We start from the raw sequence: 25,125 nt of genomic DNA, 5'->3' as shown, positions 1-25,125 counted from the left end.
GCATGAAACAGCTGCCTTTCTTTTTTAGTTACAACACTGTTTAGCTGAATGATTCAATGACTCTATACGACCGTTCTTGCTTTTACTGAACTGCAAAGCTAGCTTGATTCTGGTTCAGTGTAAAGGCTATTTTACGAGATGCTAGTTTAAAGTTTTTTGTGATTTGCATGATCTGGTCATAAATTATGTGAAGTTATAACCATTCAGACTGATTTTTACTGAAGTAAAAATAGCAACAGCCACTGTTCATAATTCTGAAAAGTGCCCATTCTAGCATATTATTCCTCACAACATGTGGCATTCTATCAGAAGACATCAGACTCCCAAAAACACTGGATTTTCAATAAATTATGCTGAATACTGCTGAAAGGCTATCATCGCAGGCCACTGTAAATCAAACCATGCTCTCCTTATGCACAAGACAGGATCACAAGAAAACTTTAATCTTCCCTGGCTTTTAATATCATTCACTTTCAGATACACAAGTGGTCGGGAGATGAGAAGTTGTTGGCAAAAAGCATTAGTCCATTTATTCAGATTGAACTAACAAAACTGTCTGTTACTGGATTTACGTGATGATCACCACAATTGTGTGTGGAACATGTAACTCAGCTCTTCATCTGTCAAACTTCTGGGTTACCTTACTCAGTCCAGATGTAAGCAAGGATTAGATGGCCCATTTCCACAGCTGATGGACTATGACTGTAAGAGTGTATCTAAGGCAAAAACACAAATTTTTCTCTCGTATCATAATTCCTGTGTTGAAGTACCACACAATGATGCATTGCCAACAATTAGATGTCAGACAACTTGTGCCTGTTTTTCAGGGTGTGATGAGAGAATTCTCTGCAACATTAAGCACACTGCCATCACTACTGAAAGGAGTAGTTCTAGAAGTAGTTCTAGAAACCATGGGAAAAAAAGTTAATGTCTGACACTTGTTCAGTTGTACCACTAGAGACAACAGTAGCCATGCTGGTCACAGCTAGGAAAAAGTACTTGAGGAAACATCCCAGCTTTTGCCTGGAGATGTTTAATAAAAGTGTAGAAAAAGCAAATTGAGATATAGAATTACTAGCTATCACTTTCAATGAAGTGGCCAACATTCAGTACTGTTGATAGGCACATGTAAAAATACATGATACTGCCCTGGCTTTTGGAACTAACAGTTTCTACCTTGGGAAAAGAGGGGAGCAGGATGGATTGGCAAAGGTTAGAAAGGAAGAGCAGGTCACTCAGACCCCACAATGAGAAGGACTCACCTGTTGTGAGGATCAGAGGAGACATTTTATCTGTCAGGGGAACTATTAATTCCACAATCTGGGGCAGTGTCATATATCTAGGAGTTTCTGTATGTCCCTATCAGCAGATTCGAAATTTCACAACCTGAATGTAAGTTCTGGATAACAATTCTGTCTCATAGTTTTATATTTTTTTCTAGTACATTTTCCTCTCGTAAACTGGATCTGAAATGCACATTTTCTGAATATGAATTTTTATATACAGGTATTGGATAAAAATACAGAAACACCATGAAAAATGTATGCTTGAATATAAATGCACTAACCATGAACAGCACCTGTGCAATGTCCTCAACACATTGCATCAGTTGTGGTCAGAGCAGTATTTGAGCAGTATTCTATGTAGTTGTGAGTGCATTATCTCAGAGCTATGTAAATTTTAACGCACATAAACTGTTGGTGCTTGTATGGTGGGTGCTTCGTAACCAAGGCAGTCTAAATATTTCATGTTTCAAGAGGCAACATATTGTTGATTTATAACGCATACAGGGAAATGGGAAAAACATCATCCACAAAGTCACAACGTGGATGAGCGTGTGTTGAGTGGTCATGATAGATTGTTATTGAGGAGGATTGTGATGACAAATAAAACAACAGCTGCAAAAGTCACTACAGAACTGAAGGTCACACTCATAAACCCTGTCAACACCATAACAAAACAAAGAGAGCTCCATAAGCAGAGAATTGCAGGGAGCACTGGAATTCCAAAATCACTCGTAAGTGATGCAAATGCCCATAACAGGGAACTTTTGTGCTGAAGCCATAAAACCTGGACCCTAGAGAAATGGAAGAAAGCCACTTTGTCAGATAAATCTTGTTTCATACAGTTTCCAACTTATGGTGGGGTTTATGACCCAGGAAAGGAACATGATGCATGGGTTGATGATGATTTGGGCAACCATACAATGGTACTTCATGTCCATGAGACAATATTTGTTCCCCAACGGAGATGATGTTTCAAGACGACAGGGCCACTGTTCACACAGCTCACATCGTCATGGACTGGTTTTGTTAGCACAAAGATGAATTGTTGCAATTCTTCTGTCCACCACAGTCAGCAGTTCTCAACATTGCTGAGCATTTGTGGTCTACTTAAAAGAGAAGAGTGAGCGATTACTATCCATCTCTATAATTATGTTCTAAACTTGCTATTATTTTGCAAGTGGAATGATATAAGATTCCCTTGAAACCCATACAGGACCTGTATTTATCCATTCTGTTGTTTTGAATGCCAATTTGTTTCCTATAAGAGCATGTTAGGCACAGTAATGTGTTTTGGTGTTCATATTTTTGTCCACACCCTGTATATAGCTAGTCACTTATCTATAAAGCGCAAGAACAACACCACAGTTGAACACAGTTGTAGGCGCAACAAGAATCTGCTTACAAACTGTAGAGGTGCGGTGCTATCATCTTTTGGTCCCTGGTTAGCAGCAGCAGAAGTGCAGCTTATCAGGAACACTTACTTATAATTATCCAAAACTTCTTTCCCTAGCAAACAATGCCTGTTTGATGTTTGCAATTATATCTTATAGTGATCAACAAAACAGTCTCTTGTCTTCAAATTCTGGCCACTATTGGTTTAATTCAATACAAGACAGTGAGAACCACAGCACAACCAAACATGTTATTAGGTTTGTGTATTTTACTGCTGCCATAAACAATTTACTGAAAAATAGTAACACAAGGACAGAAATGGTACATTTATCCTCCTATTACTACTAAGTTTAATGGGTAGTTCAACAGTACACTCAGTTCCATGCCTCACTCTTCAAGATGAGATTTCAGGTGCAGATAGCTCAGTGGAATGATAAACTTATCAGTAATTTTATTTTCTGTTATAGAAATAAGCAATGTTCCTAAGTATTAGTGACAGATGACAAACAGCTACTGGGCTATTTGCATTTGTTTTTCTTTTCAGAACTGTTCACAGGCTTTGTTACTTTCTCACAGAGAAATTTTTGTAATGGGTAATATGCAAAATATTAATTGCCTCATTTGGAAAAAGTAGGGCTGGAGAAAGACAAAAAAGAAAAGCAACAAAAAAAGTACTTAAAAAAGTAAAAATTTGTATATTAGAACTACACACAAATCACTGTAAAATATTACACAGTCATATTGGTGACCACAACAGTAATGGTCATGTTTAAACTTCATAGAAGGTATAACAAGAGTGAAAACATTTTGTAATGTCTCAGTCTACTATTGTATCTTCTGGAACAACTTTTGCTACTTTTCTCCATTCCTTTACAAAAGTTTTTGGGCACTGCATCTGCGTCCAGCTGATAGGTACCATCTCAATACCTGTTCCAAATATAGAAAACATATATTAAATTCAGTTTCTGAATATTGGAATGCTATGTGCAACCAATGCACGGCATGAATTTATGGGACTGCATCAACATACAGCGATTGCACAGACTAAATTCCACAACAGCAGCCACAGTGACTACAATTATTTTATTTAACTGCATTAGTGAACACACCTGTATTTAAATTTATCATGAGCAATGGAGTTTTGAATGCTGTTCAAAATGTAGCGATCATGTGTCCACAACACAGAATAAAATGTTTCAACTTACTAACAATATATTATAAACTTGGTTAGTTTCTTGAGATTGCCCAAAAAGCCAATAAACTGTCTCAGTTACTCTCAAACCAAATTGCACATTATGGAAACATTTATAATCCTTCTGGCGTAGAGACAGATTAGGCCTGCTGAACTACAATGGGGGAGATACGATGTTTTGTTTAAGACGACAACTTCAGGGCTATTCATACAATAAAATATACTGTTACACACTTAGATTTAAAAAAAAGAAGAAGAAGAAGAAGAAGAAGAAGAAAAAAGATATCAAGACTTGAAAGTATGTGCTTCAAGCTTGCAGAACCTTTCCAGCTAATTCTTCAACAAGAGAAAGAACCATACAATGAAGAAGCATCTAATACACAGTTTGAAGCAACTTTACTCTCCTGCTTAAACTAACTTTCCCATAAAATTTAATATCAACTATATGCCTCTCTCTCAATAAATGAATAGCTTAAAATGTCAGAAAAGCTTAAGATTTTACAACAAATTATTCCATCAGACTCCGTGCCAGATCTGTTCTAGATTTCCCAGTTTCAATAATTGATAAGCAAGGCTTAATTATCCCACAAACTTACACACAAGAGCAGGCAGGCAGACAGAACAATTAAACTTGCAACAGCTGTAAATTTTAATGGGACAAACATCAGCAACAAAATGCCAATACTAGGTTTTTCTCATAAACAAAGAAGGTAGGATATCAAATGACAATGTAATTCTAGTGTAGCAGGAAGTCAGAAAAATCATGGCAGAGAGGGGGAGGGGTTGGGGGGGGGGGGGGGGGGATGAGGGAATTCTCTTGGCCAGAAGCTTGCTAAATGCAACAATCAGTTTTTATCATACAGAACACTTGATATCTCAATATGGGGTTCATGGTCACTATTTTTCATTTCTGGATGTTCAGTATTGCATTTCGCACCTAACTATTCACCGAACTCAAACCTTCAACACAAGTGATCTGTTTTGATCAGAAACAGTTAAAGGTCTTTCTTCCTCTTTTATAATAGAACAATATTTAGTTTAGCAATTCAAACTCACATATCACACTCGCTTTCAGAGGACTTTCACTCTTAATACAGTGTACAACTCTTCTTAATTTACAGGGTGAGTTAGGAGGAAAGGTACATACTTAGAGGGGTGATAGCATTAGTGATTCTGACAAAATACTTCATATGGATGTCTGCCCTATTCCGAATGGTTTCCGAGAACACGTTTAATTAACTTTTGTACGTTTTTCTTGAATAACACAAAAACCGGACCCTCCAGTGAAAATGATTCACAGTACAAAATTAAACTATATTAAATTTCTGACAAAAAAGCCCTATTAATTTTTTCTCTAGAACTAATGGTTTGTGCGAAGAGAGCGCGAGAATGTTTAAAAACTCGCTTGACGTGAATGTGCTATAGCTTACGTAGTTTTTGTAGTCCAATTTGGGGTAGCATATTGAGGTAGCAAGTTGAGACGAACAGTTTGATATGGGACACTTGTGGTCCATCAAGTAGGGAAACTACCTCAAATTGGCCTACAAAAATTACGTAAGCTACAGTGCATGCGCGCTGTGCGAGTTTTTCGACATTCTCGTGCTCTCTTTGCACAAACCATTAGTTCTAGAGAAAAAAAATGAATAGGACCTTTTTTGTAGGAAATTTAATATAGTTTAATTTTGTGCTGTGACGCATTTTTGCTGGAGGGTGCAGTTTTTGAGTTATTCAAGAAAAACGTACAAAAGTGATATTAAATGTGTTCTTTCTCGAAACCATTTGGAATAGGGTACACGCTCATATGAAGATTTTTTGTTCAGAATTACTAATACTATCACCCCTCGAAGCATGTACCTTTCCTCCTGACTCACCCTGTATGTCCTTTTTTTTCCAGATGTATTGTGGGAAGTACTTACCAGCTTCGCTATGAGCTATCACAACTCCAAGTTCATTTTCAGCAGTTGACAGTTGATACGAGTGAATGTCTGTCATTGGTAGCTGCAGGAGTAATTAATCAAGGAAAACTGTTATGCTCAACTCTATAGAATAACAAACATGCAATGCAGGTATAAAATAGTCTTACACTAACATATCAAACATAAATAGAACACTATAATTAATTAAACAGAGAGAAAACAGGCTTATTTAAGAAACAAGTTTAACAGATAACCATTTTTACATATCAACCTTTTCTCAGACTTCCTTAAACTATTCTACAGCAGTGTTTATTTACATTTTTAAAACAAAAATGTACAAGTCCCAAAAACAGTGAGGATACAGAACTTCTGTGGGATTCAATCAAAGATTTTTTTTTGCTTTAGCGTCAAAAGTGCAAGTTTACTTTACACCCCTCATCTGCAAATCGGTAAATATGTTGTTACTTAATATAGGTTAGAGCAATGTTCCGCAACTGGTGTGCCATGACACACCGATGTGCCGCCACAAAGTGTGGGTGTGATGTGAACATTTACATATTATTGTCATAAAATAAGGGATTTTGATTGCAGACATACTGTGCATTTTATGCTGTTAAGGAAATTAAATGTAATTTATTTACTTGATTTTAAGTAATAAGATTATTGTATATTCTTTGATAATTTAACTCATGCTATTAATTGTTATATTTTTATAGAAATTAAATGCAATTTAATTACTAAATACTGTTATTATACTATTCTTATCATAAGTTACAACTGCACCAGCTAGGCCACTAGGGTGAGAGTACTTTGTAACACTGCATATTTTATGTATGGCTGGCTGGCGGTAAGTGCTTTTCCCTAAAATTCCAGGGATTAGAAAAAATGTCTATCTCTTATTATTTTTATTGCCTTTTTACATATCTGTTCCAGTTTGTAGCCACTTCTTAAGCTTCATTGCTCTTTATGTTCACTGCCAAAGGATCCACACTTTGTCATACAACAATACAGTATTTCAGTTCAACAATATTGTTGTCAGTCAGTCCTGGACTTTCCATTGTATGAGTATTTCAGTTCAGTTTTATCACAGCTGTGCTCTGCACCAGAGTGAATATAGTGACTACTAAAGTACTTTTTGTTATAGCACTATTAAACTATTTTTTCTTCAATGTGGATAACTTCAATGTATGGAGTGGTCCATCCATGAATGCAAGTAATGCAACCATCAAGCCCGAAAATAAGAAAGAAAGTAGTTCAAAGGCAATGTGATGATGATTATTTGTCTTACAGTTCCTTGTGTGTGTGTGTGTGTGTGTGTGTGTGTGTGTGTGTGTGTGTGTGTGTGTCACATGCCAAATCCCTGAATGTGTCGTGTCATACAAAATGGAATAATGCTGCTATAATTCCCAGTAAACTGAAATGACTTTTATCAACAATACATTCCTCTCTGTTAAGCAAAGACATGAATTATTTTCATTCCTCACTGGAACTAAATAAAAACAAGCATTTTCAAACATATATCTGTGTGAATTGGGCTTGTCAACATTAACTAAATTTAAAACCTCTAAGAGAGAGAGAGAGAGACTCAAATTCATCTATGAAGCTTGCTTTGTCAACGATTCTGCCACAAATCAGCTGTATGTGGTCAGTTAAGGCGGCTGAAGTATCACACTGAAGGTATGGGTAGAGTTACTTTAAAATTTGTATCAGAATTGGTTATTTTCTACAAGGAATTTAAGTTAACAAGTTGTTGATAAATGCATGAGTCTATTTCTGATTAATAAATAATAATAATAATAAATTAATTATTGATTTAATAATCTGTAATTACTGTAATTATATTAAGTGCAACACAATTTTGAAATGACATGTTATGGTGTGCCGTGTTGAGTCTAGGTCCATCACTTTTTCCTGACGGTAGTGTGAGAGCACAGAACTTCTGCAGAATTAAACTCGGGATTTCTCCTCTAAGTGTCAAAACTGCAAGTTTTTTGTACAGTCCTCATCTGTAAACGAGTAATCATGTTATTAATTAATGTAGGGTAAGAGGATATACTTCAACTATTGCACACGAGCATATTACTATACATCTGATATTATGGGCTGGTGCAGATAGTTGTACTGTGTTGGATTGTTTGGGGGAAGAGACCAAACAGTGGGGTCATCGGTCTATTCGGATTAGAGAAGGACAGGGAAGGAATTCAGCCATGCCCCCCTTTCAAAGGAACCATCCCGGCATTTGCCTTGAGTGATTTAGGGAAATCACGGAAAACCTAAATCAGGACATGGCCGGACGCAGGATTGAATGGTCGTCCTCCCAAATGCGAGTCCAGTGTGCTAACCACTGCGCCACCTCGCTCAGTTTTGTATTTTGCTGTTTTATTTGTTTGGGATACTCCTTGGGTGGTGTGTGGTCGATGGAGTTCTCCAGAAGATGTTTTTATGTCATAGTAAATGCAACCTGGAACTTTCAGTACTGCATGGATGGCTGAAGGGAGTGCTCATAGAAGGTGACATCAAGAATAGCCAATGAAAGACATGTTCAAAAGGAAATATATTTACACTTCTGTAGAAAAGTTGTTATGAGAGTCAGTCAAAAGTAAGAATTTCAAATATAACTGCGCCAGTTCAAAATGACAACACTGACAATTAATTTATAACTTTTCAACATAATCTCTGTCCATTTCCACAGTTTTGGGCCCTCTTTTAACAAGGACATGTATTACAATGAGGTAAAATGCAGTCCACCTTCCAAAGCCACTGATGCACGGATGCTTTCACAGCCTCTTCATCTTCAAAGTGAATCCCACTATGAGCTTCTTTTAGGGGCCAAACAGATAAAGTCTAATGGTGACAGGTCACAGGTGAATGGGGGATGAGGCACGACTTAACCATCCAATTTTCACAGTCTCTTCAGAGGTGTGACAACTGGTGTTTGGTCTCACATTGTCATGCAAAAGAAGAACATCTGACAGTTTTTGTTGGGAAAACTTACTGAAGATGAGGTTTAAACTGTCTGAAGGTTATTGGACAGAATTTATTGAGCATCCCTCCTCCAAAAATTCAATCATAGTCATACTGCAGCCCAGAATACTGTAGCTACAACTTTCCCTGCTGATTGCACAGTTTTGAACTTTTTCTTCTTCAGTGAGTTCCTGTGATGCCACTCCACTGACTGCCCCTATTTGATTCTTGGTAAAATAATAATAATAATAATAATAATAATAATAATAATAATATGAACCCATGTTTCGTCTCCAGTCACAATTTTTTACCAGAACTCCCTCCCAAAATGAAAGTGTTGCAAGAGTTGGGAGGCAATTGTTTTTCTTGTCTCCTTAAACTGTCAGTAGCCAAGTTGCATAAACCTTCGAGTATCCCTGCTGTTGAACAATCCTCATCACACTGCCTTTACTGAGAGGGCTACTGCGACATAAACCATCTGTAGTCACCCGGTGGTCACCATGAATTATGTCAACAACTTGCTGACTGTTGTGTAGAGACACTGCAGTCACAGCCCTGCTGCTTTGTGTTTCATCAGTCAATAGTGTTTACCCTTCGGCTTCATTACAGCAACAAATCTATCATGTAACGGCTAATATCCACTACTGCATCACTGTAGACATTTTCCAGTCTTTCATGAAAGTAAATTGGTGTTTCACTGTTTGAATTCAGGAATCCTAACAGCTAAAATTCACTGTTGCATCACTATGCACATTTTCCGATCTTTCACGAAACTGGTTTTCACCATCTGCATTCAAGAATTCTATAACAGATCACAGTCTAATACGAACATCAATAAAGGCCATTTTGAAACTGACTGCTGCACTGATATCTGTTGATGCAGGAAGTTATTGCTGCAGTGCACTCGAGAAGCTTTACAGAATAGCACCAAATTGAAAATTTTCACTTTAAAAACTTCATTCAAGGAGGAAAAAAATTGCAGACTTTCTTTCTGAGTAATGCTTGATGTTAGTTTCAGTAATAATGAAACTTCCACACGCCAAGCATATGCATACTTGATGATGTAATAAATGTTCATAATCATATAAACCAGCAAAGATCATTTCAAAAATGTGCAAGAATAGTTAACGAGTAATATATTGAAACTAAGCCTATGTTAAAACTATTTTTTTATTATTACCCCATAGAGAACCCACTTAACAGCATAGAAGATATGCACGGAGTACAAAATATGAGAACATTTAGTTGTTTGATAAACCTTTAAAGAAACAATCTTCTGGCTTATCAGTGACACCAAGATACAAATAATCTTGAAATGGCCTGGAAACTACCTTATTACAAAAGCTGCTATGATACTGTAAAATCATAAAAAAGTACCATCAACCACTTCATTCCATGACAAATGGTCTAAGGGTTACCACATGACCATCATAGATTTTGATGAAATTTTGTATGAGCAATCACACATGTCCACAATAAACATGGGTGCAGTTTCACAACCATGAATTAAATACTTCCAGAGATACAGCCATTTGTTTGATCCCACAGCACATCTATCAACAGTCCACCTGTGAGGTTTTCTCAGCTTTGAGTCATAAAATGTCCAGCAATATTTTCTTGAAAATAAAGTCATTACACTCTCTTAAGCAAAATAATAAAATAAGGTTTCCTGACTGATTTACACAAGGATAATATGAAGCAAAGTCGACAGAAAAAATAGACGCTAGAAAAAAAATGCAACGTTTAGCTTTTTATATCTCACAAAGCACCTGTGGGATACATCTGAAAATTTGAACATAATAACTTACCAATACAAGGCTCAGAATAAAAAAATTCATTCTCCTGCTGCTTTCCAACTTTACCTATCTTCATTGGGAACATGTTTGAATGTTCACACAAAATTTCATCTAAATCTGTGATAGTTGTATGTGAACTTTTTCAGAAATAAAGCCACTTAGCATGGAAGGGCCCTATAGGCAACATCTTATGTTGACTCAGCCAATTCAGGATTGGCTGGGTCTGCATTGCCTTAACAATACAATTTAGTGTTTTAAAGGATACAACTCTGGCAAGGATAATGTCGCCAGGACGAAAACATTTATACATTTCAACGCCATCTTTTTCGGTGGCTCTTACATCTTCTTTTCGAAGGATTCCCCTGTAAGGTCTTGATAGTACAGTATCTCCAATGCATTTTATGACACATTTACAAAACCGCTGGTTGATCAGTGCAACCTACAAGCATAAAAAGATTTATGACTTATGTAAAGAATAAATGATAACCTTAGGTGAAGAATAAATGACAACTAAGAAAGCCAAGTTTAATAACATAAATGAATACGGAAGATGCACATTTCCAAACAATTTATCATACCATCTTAGAATTATCATCACTATTCAAAATGCAAGTAACAAATGTAGTTTCCTGAAATTATCACACTCAGTAACTGTTTATATTAAAAACAAAGATTCCAAGACTTACCAAGTGGGAAAGCGCCGGCAGACAGGCACAATGAACAAAACACACACACACACACACACACACACACACACACACACACACACACACACACACAGAATTACTAGCTTTCGCAACTGATGGTTGCTTCTTCCCTTAAAACCCACATCCTTTCGTCTTTCCCTCTCCTTCCCTCTTTCCTGAAGAAGCAACAATCGGTTGCGAAAGCTAGTAATTCTGTCTCTGTGTGTGTGTGTGTGTGTGTTTTGTTCATTGTGCCTGTCTGCCGGCGCTTTCCCGCTTGGTAAGTCTTGGAATCTTTGTTTTTAATATATTTTTCCCATGTGGAAGTTTCTTTCTATTTTATTTACATCAGTAACTGTTTACTAATACAAAAGAAGCAATCGGCACCACGCAATACATGAGACCTACCCAGGTGCTGTGCACAGTGTACTGATCACAAACGACCATTCATATACCAAATACAATATTTAGGTGTTGTCCCCCCCCCATCCCACACCCACCCACCATAAAAATAACGCTTTTGACTATGGTATCATAACATGCCAAGATGAGATGTTACTTTATGATCGTGTAACAATCCACTCTGAGGGAAGAGAGCAGTGAGCGATTTCTAAACTGAACTTCTCATTAGATATTATCTCTAGTGAGGTACACTCCATTAATGGAGTAAGTGGTGGTGGGAAGATGTATGGGACAAGTCTTGCATCTAGGTTTATTGCAGGGGTATGATCCATGAGGCAAGGGGTGGGGCAGGGGTGGAGCAGGTATGTACATAGATATTGCGTAGGTTTGATGGATAGAGGAATACCACTATGGGAGGGGTGAGAAGGATAACGCATAGGATATTCCTCATTGCAGGGCACAAAGAGCAGTAGTCAAAACTCCAACAGAGAATGTGATTTAGTTGCTCCAGTCCTTGGTGGCACAGAGTCATTGAGGGAAGTACTCCGCTGTGATAGACTGGTGGTTGTGTGGAAGATGATAGGTGACAGGAGAGACAAGGCACAGGAGGTTTCTTTCTGTCCAAGATGGGTGAGTAATTTCAGTCGATGAGATCCTTAGTATAATTGGAGAGGGGCTGCTTGTAACTGCAGATGTGGCCACCAAGCAAGGCACAGCTGTATACTAGAGACTTCTCGGTATGGATTGTGTGGCAGCTTCTGAATTGGAAGTACTGCTCGTGGTTTGTAGTTCTGATACGGAATGAGGTACTGATGTAGCCATCCTTGAGATGGAAATCAGCATAGAAGAAGGTGGCTTGTTGGGTTGAGAAGGACCAGGTGAAGCAAATGGGAGAGATGATATTGAGGCTGGAGAGTAATGTGGATAGGGTGTCCTCGCCCTTGGTTCAGATCATAAAGTCATCAATGAATCTGAACCAGAAGAGGACTTTGGGATTCTTGTTGGTTAGGAAAGATTTGCCTAGATCAGTGGCCATTAAGCTGTGGCCCGCATGCAGCCTGAATCAATTACTCGTGCCCCATTAGTGTTTTATAACCTGCATCTAGTAACTAACAGCTGAATCTGAAAACATCAACTAACATTACGAGCTTTGTAAGAGAGTAGGTTTTTTACTCAGTAACAAACAGAAATAGTTGCAGAGACAATAATATTTTAAGATGTGCTTAATTTTAATTGACATGGGTGAATTCAGCTGTGAGCTATATAAAGTTACCCACTTATCTCAGGCACAGAATGGTAAGTAGCATGACCATTGCAGGTTTAGAGGCTGAGAGAGGGGGAGGTTTTATTTTTTGTCTTCCCGTACTGACAACTAATGGGCATGTGGAACTCATACTGATCAGCTGCTATGGTACAAATCTTGACACTGAAGTAATGTGGATTCTTGAATGCACTTACACAGACTGTCATCTTCAAATGCTGTGCTTATTTATAGCAAGGAACATTAAACTGTTGTAATACAGCATAGTCAGTAGAAGAAAACTTGCATTTAAATAATATAGCAAAATTTTGTAATGACGTCTTATATTCAAGAGTACATTTAAATGTAAGTACAAGTACTATTATTAATCAAAATCATTCAAACACAAAGTAAAAATAAGAATGCCCCACCACACAACTACACAATGTCCCAGGAGGAATGGTCAATATTCAGTGATGTGACAGGAACGATCATGCAAAGTAAAAATGTCTAGCAAACATAGGCTCTAAAATGCTTACCTTAAGAGCCATGAGCATTTCTTCTTTGATACTGTGAAACAAATCTCTTCTGCTGCAAGCTTGTTGCTTTCCATGTTTTGAGAAGTGGTACTATGGGCCAAAACAAGAAAATAAATCCAGTGAACATGGGTTCTAAAGTCCTTACCTTCCGTGCAATGAGCACTTGTTCATCTTTGATACTGTGAGGCACATCTCTTCTATTGAACAACAGCCTATAGAACTTAAGACATGCGTTTAGAGTCCATGATTATTAGACAATTTCTTTCTTGTTTTGGGCCATACTACATACTCCCAAAAAACCATAGAGGGAGGCCAAGAGATGAATACAGCAAGTAGATTCAGAAGGATGTAGGTTGCAGTAGTTACTCGGAGCTCAAGATCATTACACAAAAGAGAGTAGCATGGAGAGCTGTATCAAACTTGTCTTTGGACTGAAGACCACAACAGCAACATTGTAAGGGGTACTCAGGGGTAGATATAGACTCAGGTGACAATTAGGTAGTGATGAAAAGTAGGGTAAGTTTAAAACCTAGGTACAAGGAAGGTAACAGTGAAGAAACCATGGGTAACAGAAAAAAAAATTCAGTTGATTGATGAGAGTAGGAAGTACAAAAATAGTCAAGGAAATTCAGGAATACAAGCCACTTAGGAATAAAATAAATATGAAGTGCACAGAGGCTAAGATGAAATGCCGACATGAAAAACATGAAGAAATAAAAAAATGAAATGACTGACGGAAGGACTGACTCAGCATACAGAAAGTCAAAACAACCTCAAGTGAAATCAAAGCAAGGGTGGTAACATTAAGAGTGCAATGGGAATTAAGAGCACAGAGGGGAGAGAGAGGATACTTGGAAAGAATACTTTTAGGGCCTCTATGAAGGGGAGGACTTATTTGATGACATGATAAAAGAAGAAACAGAAGTTGACAGGAAAGAGATAGGGGGTCCAGTACTAGAATAAGAGTTTAGAAGAGCTTTGGAAGATTTAAAATCAAGTAAGGCAGCAGGGACAGATAACATTCCATCAGGATTTCTAAAATCATTTGGGGAAGTGGAAACAAAACGATTAGTCACACTGGTGTATAGAATGTATGAGACTGGCGATGTACCATCAGACTTTCAGAAAAACATCATCTACAAAATTCGCACGGTTGTAAGGGCCGGCAAGTGTGGAAATTATCACACAATCATCAATTTGGTTTTAGGAAAGGTAAAGGCACTAAAGAGGCAATTCTGACATTGCAGTTGACAATGGAAGCAAGACTGAAGAAAAGTCAAGACATTTTCACTAGATATGTAAACCTGCAAAAAATGTTCAACAATATAAAATGGTGCAATATGTTAGAAATCCTGAGGATAATAGTGAAAAGCTACAGGGAAACATGGGTAATATGATATGTAGACAATCCAAGAGGAAACAATAAGACTGGAAAAGTTGGTAGGTCTGGGATGTAGCAGACCTTCGCCCCTGCTGTTCAATGTATACATCGAAGGAGCAATGACGGAAATAAAAGAAGGGTTCAAGAGTGGGATTAAAAATTCAAGGTGAAAGGATATCAATGATAAGATTCACTGAAGATATTGCTATTCTCAATTAAAGTGAAGATGAACTGCAGTACCTACTGAATGGAATGAACAGGCTAATGAGTACAGCATAGGGACTGAGTGTAAATCAAAGGAAGACGAAAGTAATGACAAGTAGTAGAAATGACAGCAGCGACAAACTTGACATTGGAATTTGCAATCACAAAGTTGATGAAGATAGGGAATTCAGTTCCCTAGGCAGCAAAAATAGAGAGAGAGAGCATGGAAAACATAAAAAGCAGATAAGCACTGGCAAAAAGAGCATTCCTGGCCTACAAACGTCTATAGGTTTTAATCTGACAAAGAAATTTCTGAGGACATATGGAGCAGAGCATTGTGTGGCAGTGAGATATACTGTGGAAAAACCAGAACAGAAGAGAATAGAAGCATTTGGGATGTGGTGCAACAGAAGAACACTGAAAATTAAGTGGACTGATTGGAGGAGGTTCTCTGCGGAATCAGCGAGGAAAGGAATACATGAAAAACACTGACAAGAAGAGTGGACAAGCTTACAGGACATCTGTTAAGACAACATGGGATAAATTCCATGGTACTTCAGGGAGCTGTAGAGGGTAACAACTGTAGAGGATGACATAGATTTGGGACACACCAAGCAAATAATTGAGGACATAGTTTGCAGGTGCTACTCTGAGATGAAAAGACTGGCACAGGAGAGGAATTCATGGTAGGCCACATCAAACTAGTCAGAAAACTGACTACTCAAAAACAGAAAGAGGAAAAAGAGGTTATTGTGGAGGGAGGGGTTGCAGCTGGCGAGGGGTCTTTTGATGGTCAACACCATTTGGAGGAATTCCATGAGCTAGGGGGCTGCAGCCAGCGAGGGGCATTTGAGGGCCAACACCATTTGCAGAGATTCCATAAGCAATACAACAATGCCAAAAGAGTATGTGGGGAAACTTTTCTGTATTGGTGCAGACGGAAGGAGCAAGGATCCATAGCAAAGGATAAAAATGCATAAAAGCATATACAATACATTAAAATATGTATGAAAAACTCATGAAAATACATGGGAAAAAACCGTGGAAATACTTGGGAAAAAAATTCACAAAACAGATGAATAGGTGAAGTATGGGGCAGAAACGTAAAACATGAGAGCATTTGGCCGATATTGAAATGTGGAAAAGTGTGAAAACACAAGAATATAAAAAAAAATACATAAAAAGACACAACAGTGAGATAACGCTTGGTAGATGGGTGTGTCTGAAGAAGGAATACAACAGGTTTAAACAAATTTGGTGTGGTTAATATTTGTGTGCTGGAATAAGAGAAGAGTGGGGGAGAAGGGAGGTTAGGTAAGGTTGAGGTTCAACAAGTTTATGTGGCACAGCAGAAAGATAGTGTGAAGGTTTAGGATTAATTTATCAGTGTGAAAAAATTTGAGACAAGAGGTGGTGTACCAAAAATCTGCATCACCACATTTTGTGCATGGATGAGATTGTTGACGCACTGTGATTCTTAAGTTAGAGCGTCTACAGTCGGAAGGAGAAAGGTAAAACACAGGAAAAGAGAGAGAGAGAGAGAGAGAGAGAGAGAGAGAGAGAGAGAGAGAGAGAGAGAGAGAGAGAAGGATGGACAAAGGATAAAATAATGAGTTAAAGAATAGTAGCACAGGAAAGGAGCCACAAAGGAGCACTCCCATCACGACTCTGTGTCACACAGGACTGGAGCAACTGAATTGTATTCTCTGCCAAGGTTTTGATTATTGCTCACCGTACCCTGAATTGAGGTATATTCTACCCTTCCCACTGCTACCACTGTGGTATTCTGCTGCATACCATACATATGCAATACCCTTGTCCATCCCTACTCCATCCCTGCCCCCAACCCTTTGCCTCATGGCTAATACCCCTGCAATGAATGTAGATGCAAGACTTGTGACATAAATCCTCTCACCACCTCCGCCAGTCCGGTCATGGGCATCCCCTATCCACTCAAAGGCTGGGCTACTTGTGAAAGCACACATGTGATCTGAAAAGATAACCTGCAACCAATGTGCTGCTTTCTATGTGGGCATGACAACTAACAAACTGTCTGCCTGCATGGAAGCCACTGACAAACTGTGGCCAAAAGACAGCTGGACCATCCTGTTGCTGAACACATTGTACAACACAATGTGCTGCTCTTCAATCTCAAGGGTCTATGAGTGTTTGATAAAGAAGACTTATGAGAGAAATTGTGTCTTCAACCAGCAAATAATAGCACTACACAATATCAACAATGAAGGCCACATCATTGTGCAGCATACGTGATAATGTCACACAGAATGCTTCATTACTGTTGCAAAGGAGGTGAATGGAAGAATTACCTCTTATTAGGTGGATGGTTAAGTAACAGATTAGGATACTTCTGTCTAGCACTGAATGGTGATATATTCTCTCTTGGAACTTAACAATAACAATTTTTTTGTAAATCACCTCAAAATACGTTGTTAACACTACTAGTGCATCCAGACGTTTCCCCGTCGTTTTCTAGTTTTCCGAGGGCAACTTTCAGATGAGAGCTGTGTAATCATGGGAGGCACTCCAAGCAGCGTAAGTCCAAACACAGACTGAGACAAAATCAAATGAGCATGAGACCAGTGCATAGTAAATGTTTGCAGTCTGGCATACAAGGTGAGAAAAAATTTACTCACAAGTAAAAAAGCTATGATTATCTTAACATCAATAAGTGACTTAAATATAAACATTTACTTTACAGTTTTGCACTCCTAAGTATCTCTTGAAGTGGCACAAAAATGAAGAAAAATAATAATGTAAGTTAACAGTAACACCAGGGGTATGATGCTCAGAGAGGAGTGTAAGATCATTATAAATACAGCCCATAACTGTTTAATAATAATTTCAATGGAGCAGCGGCATTGTTGAGTATGGAGCGTACAGATTCTGTCATACCCTTTGGAACATCTATTTGGCACAAACTGACATTTTACTTACTGAAACAATTACTAACAAAGAGATAGAGGGGCTGGCCAGTACTTACCTCAGCTCAGTACAGCCGATAGAAACACAAAAAACAACCGAAAATTTAAGTTCCTAGCTTTCGGAATAAATGTTCCTTCATCAGGGAGGAGAGAGGGGAAAGAAAGGGACGAAGGGAAAGTGGATTTAGTTACTCACAACCCAGGTTATGAAGCAACAGGGAGAGGAAAACAGGGAAGGTAGCAAGGACTGAGTAAGACTGTTGTGCTTGAAGGGTAATTGACTTCTGCAAATGGCTTGAAAAAAGAACAAAACATGTTGTTATTTATGCTGGAAATGGAGACTTGCTGTTTCTCATGTGTTGTGTGGCAGTAAATAATCATGTTTACCTCTTCGTTAAAAACAAAAGCGCCTGCAACCTCACTGAATCAAGTAACCTAAAATTTAAGCTGCAGATAAATCTTGAAACAGAAATGAAGTCCAATTAAAATTACTTGATTTTTGATGTCTGCCATTTGCTGCTACAGTGCTGCCACACCAGCTGACAACTACTGCTCAGTTATAGGTGACACACGAACATGGTGGGTCACATCACAAATGCTGTTAAAGTGTAACATGTACCAAAGTTGGAAGCAGCTGCCATGAGGTACGACAGAAATGTGAGGTGTTGTGCTGACAGTTGATTTTAAGTGACGGGTGACTGAACTGCGGCAACAAAGTGTTTTGTAGCCCTGAATTTAAACTCATGTTCTAACCTAACCACAACCTCGTGATGTGCATTGTAAACAAACAATTGGCAGTGAGAAATCAGTGGTAGAACTAAAATCATGATCACTTTGCCCACTGCAATTACAGCTAACTTCTAGGCCTCTGAGCAAACTCAAGACAGAATAATTCTAGTTTCAGCACTAAAAAACAATTTTTTTGCTCACATACATTGGTTACCTGAAACTATCCTCACATTGGCTACATGAACTGCCACATTACGAACTGATGAGCAGTCCTGGCTGGGACTTTATGTAGATTGTGGAAGGTACTGGCTGAATCCAAATGAAAAAAGAATGGTAGGGAGAAAAATAAGTGCAAATAGAAAAGTCAATATGATAATGAAAATAATGTGTCAAACAATTAAAAATTTAAAAAGATTATATTTAAATCAATTAATTGAATAAAAATAATAATGAAAGTCTTTTGATTAGATTTAGAAATAATAAAAAATGCTATGTTGCACGAGTTTAAAGCGTGCGGTCTTCTACATGACAGGTTAATGCACTATCCACTGTGCTATGACAGCAAAATGAGTAATGTTATTAGATTTATGACACTGACCTGATATTCTAGTTGCAACGATGAACTGTGGCCTTCAAAAATTTGACTTCACGTAATGTCAGGTGAAACATTTCTAATGTAAGCCACTCTGTGATTATAACAATTGTTTATGTGAGGCTGAATCACATTTAGTGTGGAAGAATCCAGTAGTGCTTGGTCAGTGCCATGTATGAAACACCTGTATATTGTTAGCATCTGTGTGTGTGTGTGTGTGTGCGTGTGTGTGTGCGCGCGCGCGCGCGCACGCGTGCGCGCACGCGTGCGCGCACCTCCCCACACGGTTTTCATGGCGCACACTGTTATCAAAGCTGTCGAAATGTCAAATTAAAGGGCCAGATCCAGGACTCGGGATCAAAACACAACAAGAAAGAAAACCAGATGTGGTGAACTGACCAATTGTTGAGGCAGTGTGGTAACAGTGAACAGTTTGGGCATGACGCTGGGCACTCTGATTGGAAGAAATCAGCATGTGAAGTGTCAGCTATCAAGTAATTTCAATCAGACTATAGCAATAGTTATCAGTTACACTAAGGTTACAGTAAGATAACACCCCTCTCATCTTTCTCATCATCTCTCTAACTTACAATTGTCATATCAGAGAACAGGGTGCTCTGCTCCTGTAATATGTGATGTACAACTGGAGTACAATGCTGCTCTGTTTTGTCAGACACACTATAATATTGAACCCTTTTAGTTGTTAAATCTCCATGTCATGACAACCCCTGCTGTCACTTAACAAGATGCCATAAAAGTATCTCGTATGTATTAAAACACACTTTAAAATTAACATGATAATGGAATCCTACATGGGGAAAGAAGCGGTACAATATAAAATGATCTGTGAGATTTAACATAATGCAAAAAACAATATTTAATACTACAGTTAATTTTTTGAAGTAATGTGCAACGTAGTATGTCTGTACACACATACAAGGTCTGCACACTAATGAGCAGGTATAGAGAGTAAAGCCGCTTAGCAAAGGTACAAAACTTAAAGTGATAGAGCTAGTGAATTTTACAACCAGAAAGTTAAATAAAATTTGATTATTAGTTGGTGATAGAGAAGGAAAATTTTAAACTTCCATGAGGAGAGGCTGATGCAGAAAGGAAATAATAGACTATAGTTTCTAACATGCAGATATATGAGGAGCTTCAAAAAGTAATTTACACATTACTATGGCAGGTCAAGTAACTTTTATTGAATGCTGCATTACACTTAAAATTGACACCAATATATGACACTATTTTCAAATATAGTTGCCAAATCTCTGTAAAAACCAGTCAAACTTTATATCAATTGTTCAATATCTCGCCAATAAAAGGTGGCTCTTGGTCACAGAGTCATTCAAGACCCACTGTGTGAATATCTTCGTTAAAGTAAACTCTCTTCCCCCACAAATGTTCCTTCACCTTATCAAAAAATATAAAAATCATATGTGCAAGATCTGGATTTTCTGATCAGCATCATCCACACCTCTGCAGGCTTGGTCAAATTGTTAGAACCATTTCACTATGGCTGCACATAACATTGCTTTTGGTCCACATATCGCTAGAATTTCACAGTGAACCTGTGTACAATTTAGATTTTTGCCCACGACAATTGTACAAAGCAGCTCAACTTTCGATGATATTTCCAGTTGCCATGCCATTTTATTTCCATTTTGTGATGCACGTATTATCCGTAACACAGCAGAACTGTCTCTGAAGGAAATCTGGAACATGTACACTCTCTTCTGACAATGCGCCACTCTAGTTTCACAAGGGTCTTAATGTGGGATGATGTACGTAACTTAGTTTCTGAAGTCTCTATATAACTAGCATATGAACTGAAATGGATGACAAATCTGTAAATAAATTAGTCGTGTTTGTGTAAGTTGGTAAGTAAAAACCTGAAGGTCTAGAACAAATGTCTGTAGAAAGTCATGCACAAAGAAATGATAGAAGCACAATTGAGTCATTCACATACTTGTGAGAATAAGGAACAACTCCTTCAAACCAATAGCAAACTCACAGCTGCACAAGGAGTGTGCAAGCAGGTGCCAGAGGAGTAACACCTCATTAAAAAGCCTTGGATCACCAGGCCTGGGTGACAGAACCTTCCAAGGGCCCCTAACCAGGGATACGGAGAAGACTCCAATGGCAGCTGCAATGGAAATGAGTCCTTTCACATTACATAGCTAGTAGATGAGACATATTCTCCCTTGAAGTTAATAAAGAGAGAATATGCTGTCTTGTAGGTGATGGAATTCATTCTACAAAGGTTAAGGGAAGAAAACCCTGATTAAAAATCACTTTTCTCCGGGAGAGGTTGAACACTGGGCTGACAACGCTCTGTAAAAAAATCTGTAGCCAAACTTGAACAAAGGAAACTAGGATTGGTTAATCAATATGGGCTTGGCATGGAAAAGATTGATGGTAAGGAACAAATAAATTGTGGGAGAAACTTAAAAAGTGTAAGCTGGATTCACGTATAGGAATCTAAAGATGGATTGAGATATCTACGTATTGCCCGGCAACCTGGAGAGTGCTGATGGATCAAACAACAGAACTGCAAGACGTAAGGCAGAGTGGAAGTGGGATCCCAGAAAAGAGAAAAGGCAATCTATTTTACAGATGCAGAGAGAAAGCAAGAGTTTTGCACAGGGGTCATGGTCTAGTATCAACTAAAACATTTGGTTACTGGGTTTGCTCCTGTTGGCCCTAGATTATCAATGCTCAGGATAAAGCAGATATTCTTTATTCACTCTATAAATTAATCTGTACATTTGGCAAGCAGTAAAGGAAACAAAAGAAAATTTGGAGTGGGAATTAAAATCCATGGAAAAGAAATAAAAACTTTGAGATCTGTGGATGACACTGTAATTCTATCAGAGGCAGCAAAGGAACTGGAAGAGCAGTTGAACGGAACTGACAGTGTCTTGAAAGGAGGATGCACGACGAACATCAACAGAAGCAAAACGAGGATAATAGAATGAAGCCGAATTACATCAGGTGATGCTGAGGGAATTAGAATAGGAAATGAGACACTTAAAGTAGTAGATGAGTTTTGTACTTGGGGAGCAGAATAACTGATTATGGTGGGGGTAGAGAGGATATAAAATGTAGACGGGCAATGGCAAGGAAAGCGTTTCTTGAAGAGAAATTTGTTAACATTGAGTATAGATTTAAATGTCAGGAAGTTGTTTCTGAAAGTATTTGTATGGAGTGCAGCCGTGTTTGGAAGTGAAACATGGTCGACAAACAGTTTAGACAAGAAGAGAATAGAAGCTTTTGAAATGTGGTACTACAGAAGGATGCTCAAGATTAGACAGGTAGATCGTGTAACTCATGAGGAGGTACTGAACATAATTGAGAAGATGAGGAGTTTGTGGCACAACTTGACTAGAAGAAGGGATCAGTTGGTAGGGCATGTTCTGAGGCATCAAGGGATCACCGATTTAGTATTGGACAGCAGCGAAGAGGATAAAAATCGTAGAGGGAGACCAAGAGATGAATACATGAAGCAGATTCAAAAGGATGTAGGTTGCAGTAGGTACTTTGAGATGAAGAAGCTTGCAGAGGATAGAGTAGGATGGAGAGCTGCATCAAACCAGTTCCTGGACTGAAGACCACAACAACAACAACAACAACAACAACAACAACAACAATCAACATCCCTGCACCAACAGAAGAATGCAAGGAAGAAGAGGTTCTTTGAACCTCTGGACAGAACATGCTATGACCATCCAGGACGCGACATAAAAATAATAGGTGGTGGCCTAAATGCTCAATCTGGGAAAGAACAGATCTTTAGACCAACAACTGGACTTCACACAAACATATCATAAGCAATGGTAACGGAATGAGACATTATGCAGCATCTAGAAATACGGTGGTAGATTGAACACTGTTTCACATACATATACGAAAGAGCATGGACCGCGTCAGATGGAAATGTAGTAAATCAAACTGACCATCTGCTGAGAGATGCAAGGCACAAATCAGATCTATTTGATGTGAGGAAACTTAAAGGTCCAAATACAGATTCAGATTATTTTCTGGCCTGGGCAAGAGTGAGGGCTACGATCTCCAATGCAGTACGAGGAACACGGCTTAGTGTGGTGCCTAAATATAATATAAAAGCCTTAGAATCAGCTGAAATTAGAGAACAGTACCAGTACAAGTTAACACAGATACTCAAAAATACTGCTGAATGTAGTAACATTGAATACCACTGTGAAATAAAAGATGCAGTGGAGACAGCAAACGAAACGCTAGAAAGCAAAATAAGGAGTACAAGATCTCCATTGTTTGATGCTGAATGAAAAATAGTAATGGGAAAACAAACGAGGTATATAAAAGAGCACTACAATCACAGTGTACAGGAAGGATGGTGGAAGATTATGAACAAAAAGGCTTTAAAAGAGGACATACCAAATAAGGAAGAGTGTGGAAGAAAGCAAACACTGAAGAACTGAAGCTTTAAAAAAGGCTTGATAAAAGATGAAATAAGAAAAATTTAAAGTGAGATGAAAGAGATATGTGAAAAATAGTACCGACACTTTTACAATCTGCTCAACCTCAGAATAATAGCATCACGAGAGATAGCTAACTTACACGGAGAAAATGACTTGATGCTACACCTCCACAATCCCTAGTAGAAACATGAAATGCCAAGAAGAAACTGAAAAGAGAAACAAGGCAGCAGGAACAGACCATATCTCGGCAAAGTTGCTTAAGCAAGGAAATAGTGAATCGGAACGGATTGTCTTTAAAACTACTACTTTAGTATGGGAAGAGTAGTAAATGACCTTGCAATGGAAATAAGAAATAATATGCCCCATATACAAGAAGGGAGATCAGTTAGAATGTGATAAATATGGATGTACCACATTCCTTAACTTACTGTATAAAGTATTCTCTAATGTACTATTTGACCATCTTCTCCCAACAATTTACAGAGAGACGAGGGGCATATCAAAGTCGATTTTTCCCAAAAAAGCAAACAGTAGATCAGATATATACTCTACGGAAAATCTGAGGGAAGGCAATCAAATTTGGTACTGGCACGCTTCACCTCTTTATAGACTTCAAAGTAGCATATGATAGTATTGTTGCGATCCACATGCTGGGATCGCACTGTGATCAGGAAATCAAGCATAGAGAGTGTGAGTTATCCAGTGCACACCTGGAGTCATCAGTGGTACAGCAGCATTTATAATAACATTTATTTATTTATTGTGTGGAGTGCACAAAGGTATAAGTGACTTCAAAGCTGCAGTCAACAGCCAGGCATAAGCACAAGTACTGAGAAGGAGTGTTGATGCCTAGTGAGTCGTGACATTGCTGACAGATCAATGTCAGAACTGTATGATGTGCTTGTGGTGGTGATGGAGCAAGGAAAATGCTGCCCACCCAGAAGCTCCATGGTGACCTACTACAGCTTCCACCTCAGTGCTCTCAAAGACAGCCCGTTATGCGCCTAGGTGGAGACTACTGTCTATGGTTCAAGATGTTGGATTTCATGAACACTAGATGCTGGTTAACCACCATGGATTGATCAAGGCTGCAGAAGATAATCACACGATGGCTGTGAGTCTGAACAGACAATGCTCGCATGGTTGGTGTGAAGGACCCAATAGTGGAGGAGTGCTGGCCACACACTGGTCTTCTCATCTGCAATGGCTCAGTAGGCAGTCTGGCATACCACAGCTGTGGTATGCATCAGGTTGCCTGCCTCTCGATGTTGAAGTCGGTTAGCAAGTAACAGGCTGGCCATCATCGATCACCTTGTCATGGTTTCACTGAAACTAAACAGACTGTCTTTCTGTCCGGATCTAGAGACATGGACTGAATGACAGCATGACAGAATGTGTCCT

General features: G+C 38.5%; 1 protein-coding gene across 2 annotated transcripts in view; it reads right to left on the bottom strand.

The window, feature by feature from the left end:
* Window positions 1-3,350: 3,350 nt before the first annotated feature.
* LOC126354479 (exosome complex component CSL4) overlaps window positions 3,351-25,125 on the bottom strand; it is a 57,040-nt gene continuing 35,265 nt past the window's right edge. Inside the window, exons 4-7 of one of the 2 annotated variants that reach the window (XM_050004185.1) lie at window positions 13,414-13,503; window positions 10,812-10,985; window positions 5,787-5,868; window positions 3,351-3,605 (exon numbers count right to left, since the gene is read on the bottom strand). In XM_050004185.1, coding sequence (XP_049860142.1) covers window positions 3,496-3,605; window positions 5,787-5,868; window positions 10,812-10,985; window positions 13,414-13,503 — 456 coding nt within the window. In that variant the 3' untranslated portion in view covers window positions 3,351-3,495. The remainder of the gene's footprint in view (window positions 3,606-5,786; window positions 5,869-10,811; window positions 10,986-13,413; window positions 13,504-25,125) is intronic. The other variant, XM_050004187.1, reaches the window with a different exon arrangement.

The sequence above is a fragment of the Schistocerca gregaria genome, chromosome 3 (genome assembly GCF_023897955.1).
Source record: "Schistocerca gregaria isolate iqSchGreg1 chromosome 3, iqSchGreg1.2, whole genome shotgun sequence".
Classification (NCBI taxonomy): Eukaryota; Metazoa; Arthropoda; class Insecta; order Orthoptera; family Acrididae; genus Schistocerca; species Schistocerca gregaria.
The sequence above is the reverse complement of the archived record's forward strand: the minus strand, read 5'-3'. Positions and strand labels throughout refer to the sequence as shown.